Genomic DNA, 12,910 nt, shown 5'->3' with positions numbered 1-12,910 from the left:
TGCTGTGAGTAAGAGATGGACTGAGCCTGAATCATGTCTGAACAATCATACCAGCAAGAGCATCACCAGTACAGGGGACATGGGTGCAGTTGGCTCAAGACCCAAGGCAAACACCACATGAGGACCCTGCCCACTGTGTCCCCTCACAGCCCCTGTAACTTCCGTGTGCTTTTGCTGGCATGGGAAGAGCTTTGGTTTCCTGTGAGGATTATCCCTGCTGAGGTCGGTCTCGTGGCTGGAGGGCCTGGATCCCTGTGGACACAAGGTGAGCCCTGCAGAAGGACACGTCTAAATGTGCTTCACAGATTTCTGCTTCACAGCAGGGTAAAAGAGGCAAGGAGCCTGAGCAAAAAGTGGGGAAGGGAAATTGGCAACCAAAAATCCCACGGGCTAGAAATACAAACCCGAGGGTCTGGAGAAGTGTGCATTATTCACAGTCAGATGCCATAGCTAAGATGCAGGGAAAGGAGACAAAAAAGAGCTCATTCCAGAAAAAACTGAATCCTCTGTCTTTGTAGCCTAACCAGTTCAAGACACTGTGAGCAACACATTCAAAACAGCTCCTCTCGCTCTCTCAGCGCAGCAGGAAAGGCATTGATTAAACTCGAGGCATGGCAAACTTGGAGCCACAGAGGCCTCCCTCAGCACCCTGGTAAGCCCTCCCCATGCCTGCTGCTGCCTCCTGGCCTCACTGCCACCAGGCTGGGCCCAGAAATACAGGCACAGAGTTGCACCTGGGAAAGGCTTGGGAGCCCTAGGAAGCCAGGGGTGCTCTGCATTGATATTCCCCCCTCCTCCCTATCTTGTCTATGCTGGTAGTCATGTTTCCATCCACAGACTATCCATGAAAGTAAGAGCTACAGATCTGAGATAGGCAGGTTAACCTGGAGAAAAAGCTTGCAAAGCACCTGCATTACCCTAGGACAAAGGCCAGGTTTATTTTCTGATGTGTGGGAAACAGGGAATTGTGTTGGAGGAGCTGGGAAGGGCTGGGCTGGGCTGGCCTGGCCTGGCCTGGCTGGGCTGAGTTGGGCCAGCTGCTCTACCAAGCTCTTGTCTATCCTCATTACCAAGGTAAAGGGTCTCTGACCTTTCCTATCACGGGTAACCACAACATCCAGTGGCAGGAAACCACTGTTTGCAAGCAGTTATTTGCTAAAGGAACAAGTGCTCTGCCTGTGTCAGCTGGATGCCAGAGAATATCACCACATGCTGCACATTTCACTGCACCATTAGAAATAAAAGCTGCCAGTGAAAGGTGTCACTGATGAAAGCAGGATTTGCAAGTGAACCAAAGGGAAGGAGTGACAAATTGGAAGCATAATTTCTGAACAGGCCACTGGCAACTTTCACCTTGCCATTTCCTCCCCAGTAGCAAAAGTTAGGAGGCTTGGATCGAGAGTTGTAAACAGGCCTCTTGGGCTGCTCAAAACAAGCTCTGGGGGAGCATTCCTCTCTCCAAAGGTGTCTGGAGACTGGAGACTGTCCCCAAATGTTCCTTCCCTCCATGTGGGCCAGGCACTTTGATGGGCCTCTATGCCAAGGAGCTTTTGCTGCTGCAAACAGAAAGGCAGGTGATTTTTCCTCTCTACCCACGAAGAGCTATGGAGTTCTATGGATTCTGTGACCTATGCTCACCTTGCCCATCTCCAGTCAGAAACTAAAGGAGCAGCAGTTTTTCTATCTTTTTACATCTGCTCAAGTTTAAAAAGGAAGGGAGCCTGCCACCTCCCTAGTAGGTAGCAGCTCCAGAGCATTGTGGCAGCACCCTGAGCAGAGCCAATTCAAACCATGCCTGGAGAGCTACGAGCCCCTTGTGTGGAGAGATCCCTACTTCATGGTCAGGCAAACAACCACCCAAGGCTGTACAGCTAGCAGGGGGTTTCCAGTTTAATTTTCACTGCTCTGGATGAATGGATCAATTTGATCATAAAATTTGTAAGAAAATACAGGAAAACATGAAAACAAAGCCATTTTTCATGCTTCCTAGGTGTGTCATATCAATGCCCCTGTGTTGCAACTGTGGGATGCCCTGACCTAGCTTGTGCCATTTCCATGAGGACCACAAGGAAGAGCACCCAGCGCCTGCACCCCTGGCGGCAGTTTGGCAGCAGCTGGGTGGCCCTGGGGCAGCTGCCCTCTCCTGCCCGAGCCAGCCTCAGGCTGCATGTGCTGTCAGAGGTAAGGCAAGGGGTAAGTGCTACAGAGGGTGCTGATCAGCCCTCACTGCTACATTCACAGGGTCCACTCTGCTCCACTCAGACCATCTGACTGGAATGCCCTGTTTTACAGCGAAGGGGCGGTGTCAGGACACAAGGACAGGCCACCACTCATGTTTTGGGTGGGCTCAGTCCCTCCTCAGTCCGACAGGGACAGAGGCAAACACTTCCAAAACCCTGACCAACACCAGCCTGGCTGTTCCTGTGTGGTCTGAAAGTTGAACTAGTCCATAGTGGCTTGGCTGCACACCTCTGCCAGTGCTGGCTGTGAAGTTCTGCTGAAGGCAAAGGGGTTAGCAGGAGGTGAGTGAGACCTAGGTAGAAGTGTGTGTTTTCCTGGGGAAGACAGTGCGTGAACCCTGGCAGTGAAAGTGACTCAGAGAGAGATCAGTTCCAAACATGCTACATCTCCATTGAAAACAAACAAAAAAGTTTAAAAAATAAAATAATATTATATATATATATATATATATATATTTATATAAATGAAAAGCTATTAACTAGCAGCAACGGTTCTAGAGATATCTTAGCACCAAGACCAAGGGCAGGGGGGTAATAGGAGAAAGGAAAGGTTCAGTGTTGCTGATACCACCATCATGTTTCCAAACAACACAGCTTGGCACAAAGCTCATCCCTCTGGGAAGTGAGAACATGTTGGCTTGGACACCTTTTGGACAACACGTCTCACTCCCACAATGGTCTGGTCAGGTTGGTGCTGTCCATGCCACATCAGCAGGGCAAGGCACTAGCATCTGTGGAGTTTTTGCACCTTTTTTGTTTGTGTGGGTTTTTTTTGGTAGGTTGGGTTTTTTTGTGTTTTTTGTGGTTTTTTTTCTCTTTTCTAACCTGAAGTGATATTGTGTGGATGGAGCTTGTTTACTTCAAAAAAATAAAACAAAGAAGAGCCCCAAGCCCACAGAACAATCTCTTTGTGATGGAAGGTGCAAGTCCCCCAATTCACATTTCAGCTGGACTCTGTATTCCTTCAAAAAAGGAAGAAATATTTTGCAGGAAGAAGCAGAGTATTCCTTCCTCCTGCTGTCATCAGTCTGCTGTGCTGTGGAACATGTTACCTTGGTCACAAGAGAGTAAGTGAACCTTTGTAGGACATCACACATGATTATAATCCAAGATAATCTTGCATTGATAGCTCCTGCCACCAAACTGCAGCAGGTTTTTCTTTCAGTCATTCCAAACAAAACAAAACAAAACAAAACAAAAACCCCACAACAATCTAGGATTATAAAGACATGGTATAAATAATGTAAATTAGAATATAATTTTTCAGCCTTTGAATCTCCGCCCAGAGATGGCTCTCGATTCATTGGCTGTCTAGCTTCCACAGCAGCCCTGGTTTTGAATGAATAGTTGTATATATATATATATATTTATCTCATACAATATAAAAATATAAATGCAAAAATTTCCCCCTGCCTTCTCTATTTTGCTATTTTATAGTCTGCACATGACATTATGTTATAACATATGTATGATAGACTGGTACTACGGTTATCATAAAAGGAGCTGAAAGCCAAGTATTACTCTACAGCCCAAAGGTAGGGAGAACTGAGAAAGGGGCATCACAGTTTAGTGGAGGCATTTGTTTCTAAATCAGAATAAAAACCCAAAATAATGCCCCCAGCCCTCCTCTCCTGTCGGTAATTTTTTGAGTGAAAAAAGCTTCCACTCAGCTGAAGAGAACTGGGGGCAACAAAACACACGGGTTGCTCTGTCAGAAATTAGGAATCTGATGGTTGCCAACAAAAGGCTCAAATGGCTCAATAACTGGGCTGAACAATGGAAAGAGAGGCAGAGATTGAAACTGAGGGGAAAACAAACAAACAAACAAACAAACAAACAACCCCAAAATGAAACAAAACAAAACAAAAAACAACCCAGCAAACTGGCAACACACATACAAAGGAAACTGCTGGGAGGATGAGGCTGACAAAGACCCGTTGTCTAGCTTATAGGTTGTTAGGTTTGAACATGTAGAGTATGGCCCCAGCACATGCTTCTAAAGAATGAAATGTTGCCACCTACATTGCAGCTGCCATGGTTGGAGACACCAGTAAATGTCTAAACATTGTCTCAATCTTTAAAATTCTGCTTAGCTTCTATCAGACGCACATCGTCTTAAATTTTCAGTGTGGGTTTTTCCTTAATATAGATAATATATATATTTTATATAATATATCAAAGTTTAGAGTATAGATTAAAAAAATTATCTGATCTGAGGCATTCCTTCCTAAATATCAGGGTAAAACTCAGAGCCGTGGTCCATGCTCTGCAACATCGGCTTCTGGTCAAGAGATGACATCCTGCTCAGCATTTCGGCCGAGAGCGCGTAACTGTTGCCTGACTTCTCCTCGAACCAGCTATCGAGAGCCCTTTTGCAATCGAAGTTGGCAATGGGCGGCCCGTTAACAGCAATCGTCAACAGGTCACTGAGCTGCTCCAGCGTCAGCCGGGAGCGGTTATTCTTGCGCACTCTCTGCAGGGCGGTGCGCCCCTTCTCACAGCAGGCCGAAGAGGTGGGAAGGACTTTGAGGATCTGAACTATTTTATTTAGGAGGGGAAATCTCTGTTTGTATTTACAAATGTGACTGAGCAAATCTTTAAAACCATTTTTGGTATAATAATCCACCTTGAGTTCCCGCCACTCCATCAGCAGACTCCCTCGAGTGTCCATCCCTTCTCGGCAAACTTCTCTGGAAAATGATGGGACTGTCTCCAGGTGTTCAAATATTTGTACCATATCTTCCTTCCCATAGCTCATGAGCTCATCAGTGCTTCTGGGCCAAGCTGCAAGGTCAAATACCTGACAGGCCTTCACAAATGTCCGGCTGCGGGAATCAAACCTTTGGGCTAGGATCACCTGGGTCTTCTGGCAGATCTTTTCTCTGATCGACTGGAATTTGGCTTCAGCCACCCGTAGATTTTTCACAGCAATGCCATTAAAGCTTTCACGAAAGTTTTCCTCAAACTCCTGCAAGTACTCCCCAGGGGAGTCTGCTAGCCGGCTGATCTCCTGGATGGCCTCCTCTATTTTATCATCCACCTGTGACACAAGAAGGTACTCCCCTTGGAAGACGTAGGCAAGGCGTGAAAGCACAGCGATCACATCCAGCAGGAAGTAGATGAGTTTAATCGACTGGTAGTCCATCAGGAACTGCAGGAGGGCCAAGGCAATGGCAGAAGCATCTGCCCTTTGGGTTTGGCCACTGACATCTTTGAGATGGGCCACAACCTCAAGGTAATCCTTGATGAGAGCGTTGAGCACGTTCTGCTCCCCAATGATCCACTTCACTGCTCGAATGTCCCCCAGGAACTCGGTCTCCTCACACAGAGTGGCAGCAGTGACCCTTAACTCGCACATGAGTCGGGGAGAATAACGATAGAAACTGAGCAGTTGCTTCAAATTGTTTTCTAGCTCCTCCAGACATGGTAGTTCCTTCCCACTAATGGCATCCAAAATTTCCAAGTGGGGCCTATGCACCATAAAGGGAAGACAGAGAAGCCAGGGCAAGGTCTTTCTGATTGTCATGAACAAGTTGGCTCTCAGGCTGGCGGTAATGTTAGCACCATCAACTCCCAAGCCGATAGTTGGCTTCTCATCCTGCAATCGTATTCCCAGGCTGGAAAAAGCCCGATCTAATGCTTGAAGGTAACTGTCTGTTGTAGAAAAGCCGAGCTCCTGAAGAGACAGGAATTCAGTTGCTGGAGGCCCATCGCTGCTGGTGTACTGCACATAGACTGCAACTGTATCTGCAAGCAAGTCGTCGCTCTGCCCATCCAGAATGATGCTGAGGAAGGGAGACTGCCGGATGCGCTCAACCAGGTCCTCTCGGAGAGCACGGGCGATATGGTGAATTAAGATCTGGCAGTCTCCCTCATTCATGTACTGATCCACCACCTTGAGTTCACACTTTCTCAGTAGTTCTGCCAGAGGCCGAAAGTCGTAGTAGGGCCTGCCCTCCAGGGCCAGGTGGTAGGCTGTGTTGAAGAGCAGGGTCATATTTCGGCACATCTCTTCTGTCTTCTCTGGGTGCATCCTGAGCTTGTAAAGCTGCAGGCACTTCTTGTGGAGGTTGCTCTGGCTGTGAAGCTTTATCGTGTGTATCTTGAACTGCTTAGAGCCAATGATGAAGGCTGAAGTCCGAGAAGATTGCACTGTGTACTGCCTACAGACATGGCACCACATCTCATTCAGAGTCGGGGAGTACCGCAGAAACCAAAACTTTTTAAGCCACTCTTGCTTGAACCGCCGTATCCTCCGTCCTGTTGCAGAAGACATCTTAGAAGGCTCATCTGTAGCAGCAATCATATCATTGGAAACTGATTCATCAGCAGAATCCACCTCTTGGTCATCATCCTCCATGATAGTGGGAACTGAGATGATACTTTCTGAAGCTGTAACAAAAAAGGAAAAAAAGGAAAAAATATGGTATTTACAAAGTTGCTGAGCTAGAGAAGCATCCTATTGGTGACAGTAAGAGCACTGCCCAAAGAGCTGGCCACAACGTCTCTTCTCCTTCCCACAATACATTATAGATAGAATTTTAATAATGACTTCGAAAGGAAAAGAAATCAATATCTGCATAAGAACTTTGTCTCCAACATGCCACAATGAACAGCAAAAAAGGACACTAGATCCTGGCCACTTGAGCAATACACTGTGTGGCCCAAATATTCCTTTTATTGAAGGCTCCTGGCTGCTTGACAGCATGTTCCTGGAGGAAATTAAATGTATCTTCAAAAAGGCACACGTGGTTGTGTTAAGGCAGTGTAGGAAACAAAGAGTGATTTCCAACAAGGGACACAGCAGGACATAATTTCATACACAAAGAGAGCACATTTCAGCAATACAACAGAGTCATTCATACTTTCTTGGTAGCATATGAGGCATTGTGGAAGGTCTTCCACTGAAAGAGAATGCATCAAAAATACAGCAAACAAACTGTCTGCAATGGAATGTCTTTTTTATTGGCAGTGCATTATCAATTACAATAGCAACAAATAGAGCAAAATGTCATACAGAGTCTTTCCCAAACGGTTTTCCACTGTACCCACAGCATCAGCTCCTGACTCACCCAGTCACAAAACCTGACAAAGAACCTTCCATGGAACCACAGGTTCACCTGAATACTCAGAGCAAAATGCTTTAGATGGGTACACAGCACACAGGCATCTCACTACTCTCCTTAGGCAGGGTTTGGAGAATGCTCTAACTCGGCAAGGCTTACCTGTGGGGTCTGAGAACTCTTGGAGCTCGGGTACCTGGGGCGGTAACACGGGTGCCTCGGGTAACTTCCCAGATCTCAGCATGTCTAACTCAGCCTGCAGCTCCCGGATTTTCTTCTTCAGCCGGATGCAGTTGGGGCAGAAGGACGTGGTGGGGATTTCATGGGAATTGCCTTGTGCAGAGGCCAGTGACAGCTCAGTGGGGCTGTCTGCTTTAAGTGACAGGGGCTCTTCTTCCTCGTCTTCAAGGATGCTCATCTCCTTGGCTGAGATAAAAGAGGAACTGTGAGGGACCCTCCATTCACTCTCCCTCTGGTTTCTGCTGAGGCTCAGGGAGCCGTGCTGCATGGCGCTGCCACACTGCTCAAAGATGTCTTCAGCCTGGTATTTAGATGCTCTTCTGAGGGGAAGTGGTGTACTTGTTGTTAACTGGTTGTCTTCAAACTTGGCAGACTCCAAAGAAGCCTCCAAGACATCTTTGAAGATGAGGTCAATTTTCTTTTTCTTTGTTTGGGGGTGGGATTCCCCTTCGTCACAGCTGCGCTTGTAGGGGCTCTTCCCCTGCTTTAAGGTAGTGAACTGGAGTGCTCCTCTTGCATCCTCTTGGTTTTCTACATTCTTTTCTGAGTTTTCATTCTGTAACATTTTGTCTCCTAGAATGGAAAATGAGGGGTGGGGATTATCACTGGGAACGGAGCAACATCCCTCAATCTAAAACTCAAACAAAAAAGAACAAAAAGGCAGACTGAATCCCTGCAGGTCTGCATATTATGTTACAAGCCAGGGAACTGACACAACTCAGTGGAAATTGAGGCTTGCAAGAGGAGAAGCCCCACTAATGGGCATGTCTGCAAAAACAGAGACAGTCCTGGATAACCACAGCAGAGTAGAACCCACACACTTCAGAGAAGAGAAACTACAGGCAGCTTGTTTAACCTAAAGGTATAACCAATCTGCGTTGGAAGAGGACTATGAGGTGAATGACTGATCATGGTGGAAACTATACCCAGAGCCTAAGTGCTATTTTGGCTGGCTGGAAGTCCTGTGCCTGTTTTGACTTGGTAAAAGGTATCAAGCGTACAGCAGTGCAGTGAGAGATTTACACCATTTCATGACAACCTCAGTGTCTGTGCACGCCATGGCACAAAGTTTGCAAGCCCCTTTACTCTTGTTCAGTTTGGAGGCTGCTCCAGAAATGGTAAGGTAAAGGAGTAAAAACAACTTGCACACTTAAAACCTAAGGTACACATTGCCAACTGAGCTACAACAGGTGAATGCCCTCCAAGGATGGGACATCTAGCTTGTCCTGGTGGAGTCTGAGAGCATGACCACTCAGTAATTGAAAAAAAAATATCAAAAGTAACCTCATATAAATTATTAATTGCTTATAATAAAGGGAATAGCCAGATTTCCTTACCTGGAAATTCAAAAGACGATACGTTTGGCTCAATTTCCATCACTCTTCTATCTTGTAAATAACTTCAAGCATTGATGGCTTCCCAAACAAGACGCTGCTTTATGCTGATTTTTGATTTTGTTTGCTTAAAGTGTATTCATGCTTTCATAAGAGTTATGGAGCAAAGGCTACCATTCCCTCTCTAAGGAGAGCAATGCTAAGAATGCAGAAAAGATGCAAGACTCGAAACAGAGTAAGGCACTGTAAAAAGGGCTGGCCTGAATGGATGGGATTTTGCACTGGGTTTGGATGCTGGCTGGGAAACCCAGACACTTCTTTAGGGAATCCATAACAACAGATCTCATTTTCAACACATTGATGAGAATTTCTATGGACAAAGCTTTTACTCTCTCTCTTAGTATTTCCCCTGTTATGGACCACAGCAACTATTGTGAGAGGTAGTGATTTAGAGAACCGGTTCTTCTTTCCTGGTGATTTTGTCCCCCAGCCAGGCGAGTGCTCCAGCCCTATTGAAAAGCTAGAAATCACAAGATGATCCCTCATATTACTGGTCTCAACTCCAATGATGAGGCGGCTCAGAAACAATCAGCAGAAGCACAACCCAGGAACCATATTATTTTTCTGTGAGTTCGTAAAGTGTGCCACTTCCTTTGACAGACTCATCTGCAGGGATTTGAAATCTTTTAAATAGAAAGTGACTCAGCAGATTTTTGTGCTGCTTTCTGACCACTTCCCAGTGCCCTCCCAGTGGAGGCTTTGATGTCTCTTGCAAGTCTAGCAATGGCCCAGGTGATGCTCCATTTTAACATCTCTGTGCCCCTTCTGTGAATGCAGGCTGAGCCCAGCTTGCAGCAGGATGAGCTCACCAAGATGTCAGGGGGCTTCTGGAATGGTCTCTGTAGCCACATGAGTCTCTACCTGAAGGTGCATTAGGCTGTGGCAGGTTCTGGAGAGTCCTGAGGCAGATCTTCACCACACTTGTAGCACAGAGCAGGCTGTGAGTTACCGTTTCAGCTCCCACAAACCATGACACCGTGACAATCCAGGACTAAAGGCATGTCTGCATGACAGGGCAATAGCTCGTAGCCTTGGTGCCTCTGTAGAGCAGCTGCTTCAAGGGCAGACTGTCTCTTGCTGTACTTTCAGAAAGCACTAGGCCATCTGGATGACTAATGTGTGCATGTTACAGCAGCAAAATCACTGCAGCCTGTACCTAATCACTCACTGGTGTTCATTAACATAAAAAAGCAAATTCATACCAATGTTGATTCAGAAGTGGGAATTACCCAAGTACAGCCACCACGATGTAACACTGCAAGTGCATAACAACCCTAAGGTGATAGAGATAGCCAGCTTTTTCAGGACAACTTGTCCACCCCATGACTGAAGAGGAGACACCTTTTACCAAGTCAAGGCAGCAACAGCAGCTGTGTAATAATATACTCAGGAATGATAATTACAAATTATATTTAGTGTGGCTGCCCCTCTGAGGCCCTGCCATTCTGCATCTAGCCTGGAAAGAAATGCTCCTATTTAACTTCAGGTATCAGCACTGTACAGATGAACAGATGTATTAAGAATTTTTGCTTTCCTCTAAAGCTTCCTGTATTGCTGACAATACGTGGGCCCAAAGGACTGCTGGGTTTGATTCAACATTGCTACTTTTTAGACAAGATAACAATTTTTATCCAAGGAAGAATCAGTCTGACAAGTACAAAGCCTCCTGTACGTTGTACACACATTCTAAGGTTGTGAGACTAAGGAGCTGATGTCGCGCTGATCCCAAATTATCTTTCTGAAGAAAGAGGAGATAAATTAAACGAGGAAAATGGACATACAAACACACCAAGGAAATCTCATTCATATGGACAGAAAACCAACCACAGCTCCCTCAAACAGGCTGCTCACAGGAGCCAGAGAGAGCAGCATGTTCAGAGGAAAAACCTAACTCTGTCTTGTAGGATCATCAGCTTGGCAATCTTCGGGCCAAAAAGTCTTGTGACAGGGGTACTCTGTGATCCCTGGGCATTGCATCAGGCCCTTCCAGCACACACACACACAGCATGGCACAACACAACACATGACATGACACATCACAGCACAAATCTTTCTTTCATGATCTCCATGACTGTGGGTATCTTACTGTTCTTGTACACCCATCCATCTGTGCCAGACAGAGCTGGGGGCTCTCACCTGGAGGCGCTCTGCTTCTAGAAATGCAGCTCTCCTCACACAGCCTCTGCAAAACCTACTTCACCCACCACACTTGGCCCAGCTGTGGGGCAGCCTGAGGGGATCAGGAGAGAGGATGGAAAGGGAAGGGACTCACCACTTGTGCAATTTCTGTTCATGGTTTCCTGGGACATACTGTGCAACCGCTTCATGTAATCCTCACTGTACCAGACCCGCAGCTTCTCCCCAGGGTGGATGTCACGGCAGGCACGGAAGTAAATCCTCTCGCTGTGCTGGAAGGCCATGAGGTTCTGCTCCCTCTCCTCCCGGGAGATGATGACGTACCTGAGGGCAAGGGGACAAGGCAGGTGTGAAGCACAAACTTCTCTCCTGTGCCCCCCCTTGCATCAGAATGACAACCATGAAGAAGCCAGAATGACCTTTGGAGAGAGACATCAACACAGCCAGGCTGGAAAGCATGGAGTTATAAGCAATGGTGTGCAAACGAGCATGGACACCCAGGGAACACTAAGCCAGTGGGGCTGTTTTTTGCTGGGGAAGGGATGACACAAATGCACATCCAGTCTGAAGGGACGTCTGCCAGCAAGGGTGACAGACTATACTAGTCAGAAATATCTTTGCCTAGTGATGGAAACAAGGACTTCTGGACTCCTACCATCACTTCACGTCCCAGGGCTCCCTCCCTTGTTCTCAGGAATACCTGGAACACAGAAGGGTTCCTCTGCCTGCCTGCTTCCCAAAAACACTGCCTTCCTTTTTTTGGTTGGTAACAGATTTGCTTGCTTTTGTCCTTTCAGGCAAGCAGAATTAAGATTCTAAGGACAGAAACATGGATACCTAATGGGCATGGGAGTATGTGCTGGTTGTCCAAGGACATACCAGTATTGGAAGGTTTTGCACTTCAGAGTTCAGCAGGGTGCGACATAAAATACCAATTCAGCTCTGCAAGTGGAAACCCCAACACCACATTGTGGGGATCTCCTGGCAGTGCTGACAAAAAGATCACTTCCAGGGCATGGGATTTATTTTCCTGATATAAAACAGCTTCATGTCAGCTCAGCAGAAATGTATTTATTCCTACTCCAAGCAACTGGCCCTCTGTGCAATTTGCTAAGACAACGATCTATCACTAAGGTCATATTACTTGCTCTCACACTCCTCATATTCCTGCTAGAGGACATGAAAAAGGCTTGGTAATACTGGTTCCAGTTGCCACCAGCATGAGCTCACAACAGCTACCCAGGAAAGAGGCCCCATCACAGCATGTGTAGACCCCAAATCAGACATGAACAGCTCATAGCTAAAACTTATTTTTCTCTTATGCTATTTGCCTCTGTTGCTCAGCACACCCTGCTGCAGCAACCTCAGCAAAGGCAAGGAGGCTGCAGGGGAGCATATGGCTCCTCTGACATCTGCTGCGATTAGTCCTTGCCTAAGTTCCCAAATGCATATACAGGTATTTCTTTGGCTTAAGAAATCTGTCAAATGTTTTGAATATTCTACCTTCTCTAGCCATGTGAATGCATAGATAAAGACACAAGTCCACCTGCACGTGATCCCACTAACCCACACATATAAGGTCACAAACTTGGTGAAACTTCCCACAAAACACAGAAAAGAAGTCTGCAGTGGCAGTGTCTCAGACTGCCCGAGGCTCTGGTTTTAATGTTAAGCAACTGTGCATGTGCCTGCAAGCAGTTGTATTTTTCCTAATGTCTGCTACCCAGGATTCTCTGCCATCTTCAGTAATTATTTAAACAGCAGACTGGTACTGCCAACATTGGCTTTTCTTAACCTTTATTTACTTCTGATCACAAAATAAAGGAACTTGTTTGTG

At 46.5% G+C, this 12,910-nt stretch overlaps 2 protein-coding genes across 7 annotated transcripts in view; one reads left to right on the top strand and one right to left on the bottom strand.

Moving 5' to 3' along the window:
• The window catches only part of SYT13 (synaptotagmin 13), a 176,017-nt gene that overhangs the window by 27,210 nt on the left and 135,897 nt on the right, over window positions 1–12,910 (top strand). The gene's annotated exons all lie outside the window — the stretch shown is intronic.
• The window catches only part of PRDM11 (PR/SET domain 11), a 44,918-nt gene continuing 32,996 nt past the window's right edge, over window positions 989–12,910 (bottom strand). For 3 of the 5 annotated variants that reach the window (XM_054276207.1, XM_054276209.1, XM_054276208.1), the window contains 3 exons: window positions 11,210–11,397; window positions 7,466–8,116; window positions 989–6,632 (listed from right to left, as the gene is read on the bottom strand). In XM_054276207.1, coding sequence (XP_054132182.1) covers window positions 4,468–6,632; window positions 7,466–8,116; window positions 11,210–11,397 — 3,004 coding nt within the window. In that variant the 3' untranslated portion in view covers window positions 989–4,467. Of the gene's footprint in view, window positions 6,633–7,465; window positions 8,117–8,880; window positions 10,651–11,209; window positions 11,398–12,910 lie in introns of those variants that run through there. The other 2 variants (XM_054276211.1, XM_054276210.1) reach the window with 2 other exon arrangements.

The sequence above is a fragment of the Melozone crissalis genome, unplaced genomic scaffold, assembly GCF_028551555.1.
Source record: "Melozone crissalis strain CALT ecotype California unplaced genomic scaffold, PUWL_Pcris_2 ptg000018l_1, whole genome shotgun sequence".
NCBI classification, from domain to species: domain Eukaryota; kingdom Metazoa; phylum Chordata; class Aves; order Passeriformes; family Passerellidae; genus Melozone; species Melozone crissalis.
Note: the sequence above shows the minus strand (reverse complement) of the source record. Positions and strands in the feature narration are given on the sequence as shown.